The sequence below is a fragment of the Helobdella robusta genome (assembly GCF_000326865.2).
Source record: "Helobdella robusta unplaced genomic scaffold HELROscaffold_20, whole genome shotgun sequence".
Taxonomy (NCBI): Eukaryota; Metazoa; Annelida; class Clitellata; order Rhynchobdellida; family Glossiphoniidae; genus Helobdella; species Helobdella robusta.
Window position 1 is genome coordinate 2,729,055 of NW_008704084.1, and position 8,637 is coordinate 2,737,691.

An 8,637-nucleotide genomic window follows, 5' to 3' on the forward strand; every position below is an offset into this window, starting at 1 on the left:
GTGAGAAAAATCGAAAAAGCGAACTACAAACATATTAACGCCAAACATTCGGTAGAATTTATAGAATATTGTAAAATATATATATTTATATATATATATATATATATCAAATCAAATGTTGTATTTATATAGCGCCAATTATAATTGCTTCTCATCAGCGCTCTCCTCGTATGAAGCATGTTGAAAGCGAAGCCATCATCGGTTGAGATCACTAGGAGTTACCAAATAGGTATGTCTTTAGACGTTTTCTAAACTCAGCTAATGATAACCCGGATATACGTAGTTCGATAGGTAGGCTGTTCCAAAAAATAGGCCCAGAAACTGCAAAATCTCTATCTGCTGTTTTCAGATTCCGATCTCTAACATACAGCATGTTTGAATCAGCAGTCCTTAGACGCCCATGTGATGACATAGATGAAACTCGAATACACTTATCTTCCAAGACCATTCAAACTTTCAAATACCATTACACCCAACTTGAACATGATTCTTTGTTTAACACGCAGCCAATGCAACTCCTTTAGAATTGGTGATGCATGATCAAATTTTAATTTGCGATATATCATTCTAGCCTGATTCATCTGAAGTTTAGACAACAGTTTATCAGCAATGCCATATAGAAGACTGTTACAATAATCCAATCTAGAGTTGACGAAAGCATGTACTAATAGAGTCATTGTATCTCTATCTACCGATTTTATGACTTGACGTAATTGACGTAGTGGGAACATACATTTTTTAACCAATAGACTGACTTGTGGACCCATTTTCATACGGGAGTCCATCACAATTCCCAAATTGGTAACCGTTTTACCGAAACTTATATCAGTCATGCTGATGTTAATCGATGAAGGTTCAACCGCTGACGTTTGTTGCCATGTACCAGCCAACATGAACTGAGTCTTAGTCTGATTCAACTTTAGTCTACTTTGACCCAGCCACGAGCCGACATCAGATATAGTTTTTGTCAGTTTCTCTAATACGGTAGGCATCTCATCTGGGAAACATGAAACGCAAATCTGCATGTCATCTGCGTACCCATGGCAATAATAACCATCTTTATTCAGTAAATTCAATATCTCTGCAACGTACAAATTAAAAAGAATCGGTCCAAGAACAGATCCTTGAGGCACCTGTGACGTAAGCAGGATTTTATGATTCACAGTATCGAATCCCGAACTCATGTCCAGGAATGTCAACAAAGTTACTTTTTGTACATTAACTGCTGAATAAACATGAGAGAATATATCCGATAGAGCTGTTTCGGTCGAATGAAACCTACTGTGTATCCAGATTGATGCAAAGGCCAAATACCATTTTTATTTATATGATTATTTAAAACTAACTCAACGGAACGTTCTATAATTTTAGAAACGAAAGACAAATTTGACACCGGCCTATAGTTTATCAGATCTGATTTATCTAATCCTGTCTTCTTTAGAATTGGCGTGACAATTGCATGCTTGCAAACCTTGTTTAAAATAAAAAACCTCTTTGTTTTTAATATAATTGTTTATTAAAGAAACGTTAATTGAAATATTAATTAGAAGACACGTTAGTCGACAAAAAGCGAAAAGCATACACGTGCAAGTTAGTTAGTTAGTCAGTTAGTTAGCAAGTTAGCAATAATATAAGATTGTCTGAAACTATGGAAAGTCATAAATATATTGAAACATATATAATATACATATATATTATTTCAATACTTTCCCTCGTTTCAAAACATTTTATGACATTAGTCCCATATGTCCACACAGGAGTTTCAGTCTGACTGTCCAGTGGCTTTGTCATCACATCAGCGACTTGATCACTTGTTGAAATTTGTGTGATATCAACCGTTCCATCTTGAATTTTTTCTCTAATAAAAAAGTTCTTCAAATCAATGTGTTTTGTTCGCCGATGAAATTGTGGGTTCTGAGCTAATTTGACTGCAGCACTGTTGTCAACTTGCAAGATTGGCACATCTTTCAAATCAACCTGTAATGATTTGAATAATCTTTGAAGCCAAATTATTTCTTTGACAGCCTCTGTCGCAGCGATGATCTCAGCCTCTGTTGTAGATGTTGCAACTATGGCCTGTCGTTGACTAATCCATGATATTATGCCTCCTGCATATATCACTGCAATACCTGTGGTCGAACGTCCAGTCTTTCTACAGCCTCCAAAATCTGAATCACTGAAACACTGTAAAACTCCTTTTGTACTGTCTGATCTGTACACAATGCTCTGATCGATTGTTCCTGCTAAGTATCTAAGCACTCGTTTTGCTTTTATTATATCTCCTGGTGTTGGGTTCTCGAGGGAGCGTGATAAATAGCTAATGCTGTACGCAATGTCTGGCCTTGTACTTAACATCAGATACATTAATGCTCCAACAAGTTGTCGAAAAGAGTATTCTGAACCTGCTATGTCTGATTGATTATTATCATTTTCTTTAAGCATTGGGGTGTGAACTGGTTTACATTCTTCAAATCTGAAAAGTTTAAGAATTTTCCTTGCATAACCAGATTGACAAACTTTTATGCTTCCATCCAATAGAGTTTCTATTTGAAGACCTAGAAAATATGTTGTAGGTTTAACTGTAACCTGAAATTTCAGCTTCAATTTTCCAATGAATAGATCTAAATCTTTTGTGTTGCTAGCGGCTACCAGTCCATCATCAACATACAATGCTAACATCATAATGTTTTCATTCTGTTTTTTAACATACATACATGGATCCGCTTCACTCGACTTAAAGCCACATTCAAAAAGAAACTTGCCAAAGCATTGATTCCAACAACGAGGTGCTTGCTTTAGACCATACAGACTTTTGAGCAATCGACAAACTTTATTTGAGCCATCATTATATCCTTCTGGTTGTTTGATGTGGCTCACTTCATCAAGTTCACCATACAGGAATGCAGTTGATACATCAAATTGAAGAAGATGCAGTTTTTCACTTGCTGCAATACTTAGTACAGAGCGAACTGTAGTCAACTTTACTACTGGACTAAACGTCTGATTGTAATCTACATTTTGTCGTTGTAAAAATCCTTTTGCCACAAGTCTTGCCTTGTATCTATCTACACTTCCGTCTGGCAAGGTTTTTATTTTGTAAACCCATTTACATGGAATAACTTTAGCTCCTCTGGGTAGCTCACAAAGTTCCCAAGTTCTATTTTTGTTTAATGAATTAATTTCATTATTCATGGCATCATTCCAATAATTACTTTCCCTGCTTTGAATGGCTTCTTCGTATGTATCTGGTTCATGTACATCTAATAAATATGTCTCAGCCTGCATCACATAATCATCTAACTTCTTAGGTTTCTGCAAGCTTGACCTATCTCTGAGTTGAACTTTAACTGAATTATCTATAATCTTCTCAGTGTCATCTGTAATTTCTTCTTTTGAATCATCATTTCTACTACTCGAGTCATTTTCTGATTTGCAATTGATTTGTTGTAAAATCTTTTTGACTCTGATGTTCAAATGATGTTGTACATTTCATAGGTTTATCTTGGAAAACTACATCTCTTGAGAATATCATTTTATATTGATTTTTGAGCCATATACGATAGCGTTCGTCACCATCGTAACCAACAAGGTAACCTTTTATGGCTTTCTTATCCATTTTTTGACGTTTTTGATCAGGTATGTGAACAAAACATGTAGAGCCAATTATTCTCAAATAGTTAGTTCTCGGCTTTTTACCTGTCCAAATTTCAAATGGGCTTTTATCTTCAATCGACGACTTGTCTGTTCAATTAAGTAAATATACTGCAGTTGAACATAACTCAGCCCACATAGCGACTGGAAATTCAAAATCTGGATTTGAGTACTTCAATGTGTGTGCCATTTCTACTATTGTCCTGTTTTCACGTTCACTACCACCATTTTGTTGAGGTGTATATGGTGCTGTTAGTCTTTGCGTGATTCCATGGCTGCGCAGGATGTTTCGAACTTCTTCGTTGTCAAACTCACCCCCACTGTCACTCAAAAATTCTTTTACTTTATGACCTTGAGTCACTGCTTGAGACAAAATATTTTGTAGTGCCTGTTTCACTTCCTGTTTGTGTCTAAGAAAAGATATGAACCTCATTTTGCTGTAATGATCTTTGAAAACAACAAAATATCGTTTACTATTAAATGATTCTGTACTGAAAGGACCACAAACATCTGCTGATAGTAGTTCACCTGGTTTATTGGTTGCATTTCTCTTGCCAAATTTTAACCGATGTGCTTTACCATAGAGACATGGTTCACACAAATCCTTGTCAAGATGAACTTTAATGTTTAACTCCTTTTCTATAACATTCTTTATGTGACGTTTATCTTGATGACCAAAACGTTCATGGTAGAGCTGCACTATTGAATTTTCACTGACTATATTCACTTCAGCCGGTGTATCTGGAGTTAATGAAATCAAGTTTGCCTCATACAAGGAACCATCTACTCGTCTTGTCCCTTGTACTACCACTCGGTTCTTTATACTGAGTTGACATTTGGTTGCATAAGATTCAAACTTGCTGTTTTTTGAATTTTTATCTTGTGCGGCTAATATGGAAAACAGGTTTCTACCTATATTTTGAACATACCAGACATCTGAGAGTTTTATATACTGTTGTTTGTAATTTACTGTTGACAGCATATTTATTTCGCCTCTACACACAGCAGCAAGAACTTCTTTTCCTGCAGCTTGAACAGAACATGGTGCGACAAACTTCTCATAAGTAACAAAATTATCTGGATTGTTTGTTAGGTGCTTTGTTGCTCCATTGTCAATATACCACTTAGTGTTGTCTCTCAGTGTTTGATTACTGGCTGACGTGCACAAAATTACATTTGATGTTTCATCATATGCTTTTCTTGGTGTCTGTGACTGCATTCGCAATTACTGATTTGGCATAACTGTTTGCCTTTCTAAACAGATCTAATTTATTTTTAAAATCTTTTGTCTGTTGCTCTGTTTGATTTTCTAGTAATTCTGGATTTGACAACTTCCCATCAATCACATCAAGTGCGCCCTCATGGTAGTCCATGAAATCTCGAACACGACGTTTCCAAATGGGCCAATCGGCTGCGCAACTTAACTTTTATTTGAAGCTTTGAGTCCATTTTGAAGGAAAAAAAATATATGTTCTTGCTTCAACGATAGTTGGAAAAGTTCTTTTAGTCACGAATTGCAATCTCTTTCTTTTTGTTTTCAAAATAACTTTTTCTCTATACAATTTATTAAGCGTTCTGGGCACATAACCTGTTTAAAATAAAAAACTTCTTTGTTTGTTTTTAATATAATTGTTTATTAAAGAAACGTTAATTGAAATATTAGAAGACACGCAAGTCGAACAAAAGCGAAAAGCATACACGTGCAAGTTAGTCAAGTTAGCAATAATATAAGATTGTCTGAAACTATGGAAAGTCATAAATATATTGAAACATATATAATATACATATATATTATTTCAATAAACCTGTGGCATTACACCCTTCATTAAGCACATGTTGATTAAGTCTGTTAAGTAAACAATAAAACAGTCAGCATATTCTTTGAATACATGCGTCGGTATTGGGTCCGGTGAGCATGACTTCGTAGGTGACGAATTAACAACTTTAGATATCTGTTCTTCAGTCAACACTGGAAACGATTCGAGTGGAAACATAATATTAGTATTAGTAGAAATAACTGGAAAATTAAAACATTCAGTTGACTTTTCGGTCACTTTCAACTTATCAGCAAAAAATTTTTTTAAATCATCGGCGCTATGCATTGAACCAACTTCATTTTCAACACTTGTCTCTTTTCCTAATAATTTATTAATCGTTTGCCGTAAGTATTTGGAATTATTTTTAAATTGACATGTTTTCGCGAACCAAAAACTCCTTCGTTACACTGAGTAACTAACATTCTTTTGTTTCATTGCCAGTACCCAATCAACTTTATCATTATAACAACCAGTAGTTCTGAACCTTCTTTTTTTTCGACACATTTGCTTAGCCTTTTTGCAGTCACTGTCAAACCATGGGGCAGTCGGGACATGTTTCCATCGAACTTCATGAAGTGGAGCAACTTCATTCAATTTTTAAAATCTCTTCATTGAATATTTTAAAACCCAATTCGACATCATCATCCTGACCATAATGTTTCGAGATAGGTGAGCACCTCAAAAGCTCAGTCAGACGTTTTTTATCAACTTGTTTCCGGGATCTGATCCACGATTTCTTGAAAATGACTGGAGTCGGATTGATTAAAAATTGACCAGTTACTAAACCATGATCTGAATAGATACCAGATGAGTACACCAATATATCTTCTAACAAAAAACCATCCGATGTGACAATCAAATCCAGGGTACCACCAAGCACATGGGTAGACTGATTAATTCTATTGACTAGATCAAAACTAGAAAAAATATCAGCAAGGGCTGTTGCATATATATCTGACGAAGTTTCTACGTGTATGTTGAAGTCACCTGCAACTACAATGCTGCAACATAAAAGTGTGATTTGTTCTAAAACTAAAATTAATTCTTCAAAAAATAACTTAGCAGGAGGAGCAGAACCTGGCCTATAAATCACCAAAAAAATTACTGAAGTTTTCCGTAATGTCAATTTAAAACATATCGCTTCAAATGTAATTATCACTGGCAATGGAATTTTTACACATTTAAAGTGGTTTCTGAAATACTTTACCAATCCACCATGCATATATATATATATATATATATATATATATATATATATATATATATATATATATGCAGTAATTTATGAAATCTACCGAGTTTCTAGCTTTGGATAGTTTTTTTATTACATTTCTCATTATTTCTAACCAAATTCTTGTCATCATTATTAATTTTATTAAAGTTAGAGTAATATACAGCTTTCCAATTTATTTTCGAGTGTGTAGGACCTATTTCGATTCTTCAATCATCTTCAGCACTTTTTTTTATCCTTTTATTTAGCAAAAACCAGGAGATCAAATAAGCGAGCTTGTGCAGATCACCTTAACTAAAATTGCACAATTCAAGTCAAACAGAATATAAAAAAATACCTAAAATAAATTTAATAAAAATTGTTACAAAGATTTCAATATATAAAATAAACATATATTCATACTACACAGTATAATGTGAAAAAAAAATTAAATTAAACTTTTTTAAAAACAATTTCCTTGAGTGAAAGCTTGAATGACCTTATACTGGTTATATTCACTTCATCTAAAGGCAGCTCATTCCATAATTTTATACCAAAGACTGCCCAATGCCTATCATTAGTTACTGTCCTACTTTTCAATAATTAAACTTGCCATTATATTGACTATTAGTTGTAATTAATTCAAATGTATTGAAATGTTGGTAGTTTTCCATATATAAAACTTTGTTGAAGAATATTAGTGTTTGATAGATATTTAGTTGCTCTATATTAAGAATTTAGTAAAAGGTATATATTGGCTTGGTGTGGTCTAATTTAGATAGTGAAAAACATGTACGTAAGAACTTTTTTTGGGCAACAGATAGTTTGCTAATTAAATATTTGGCCGTGCTCCCCCAAAAAATATTTCTATAGGTTAGATATGTAATAAAGAGGGAATAGTACAACGTTATCATAACTGGTAACGTTAGTTTATTGCGTGCTCTATATATTATTCCATTAAGATTAACTCTATATAATTTTGCTAGGATCATTTCAATATGTTTCACTCTGTAACATGATACCCAAGAATTTTATTGAATGAATACGTGGTAGGATTACATCACCAATTTTTATAGTTAGGTTATTGAACATGACATTGTTGGTTTTTAATTTAGGGCCAAACAAAATGTGACAAGATTTTTTCAGATTTAAAGGTAATTTATTATTTAAAAAAAAATCATAGTATCTATCCAATTGCTCATTCATGAGACGAAACAAATTAACAGGATTACTGTCTGTCAAAAATATATTGGTATCTTCTGCAAAAAGAATTGTATTGCAATGGCTAGAAACTGAAAAGATATCATTTATAAACAAAACAGGATGAATAGCAACGGGCCTAATATCGACCCTTGAGGGACTCCAGTATGAATATTGCATAATGAAGATTCCACGTTGTCAATAGATACATATTGTTTACGATCTGCTAAATAAAACCTAAACCAAGCAAGTGTGATACCACGACATCCATATACAGACAGCTTGGATAGCAATATTTCGTGGTCAATAACATCGAAAGCCTTACTTAAATCCACAAAAATGCCTAATGTAAATTGTTTGGATTCAAAGCCCTTAATTAAGGAACCATAGAGTTTAGCAATTGCCAGTTCAGTTGATGCTTTGGGGACAAATCCAAATGGGTTTTTATTAATTTAATTAAATTCTTTCAAATAATCCCAAAACCTAAGAAAAATTAATTTTTCAAAAACCTTGGAAAAAACAGGGAGTATTGAAATTGGTCTGTAGTTGACAAATTGTTTGGGATCTCCATTTTTAAAAATGGATAAAACTTTTGCCAATTTCAAACTACTTGGGAAAATTCCTACCTTAATAGATTTATTAAAGATCTCAGAAAGTGGATAAGCTAAGAATTGGATTGTTTGTTTGAGAATTTTGGTAGATAGATAATTTACATCCAAACTATTATTACATTTTAATTTATTTACTATTGAAATTATC

The 8,637-nt window shown here is 33.5% G+C and overlaps 1 protein-coding gene across 1 annotated transcript; it reads right to left on the minus strand.

The window, feature by feature from the left end:
• Positions 1–5,870: 5,870 nt before the first annotated feature.
• On the minus strand, positions 5,871–7,294 carry HELRODRAFT_171436 (hypothetical protein; the record flags this gene model as incomplete). The annotated part of the gene is made up of 3 exons (XM_009018152.1): positions 5,871–6,052; positions 6,120–6,469; positions 7,272–7,294. The coding sequence occupies 3 exons, from the start codon at positions 7,292–7,294 to the stop codon at positions 5,871–5,873; spliced, it is 555 nt and encodes a 184-aa protein (XP_009016400.1).
• Between the last annotated feature and the right edge of the window lie 1,343 nt (positions 7,295–8,637).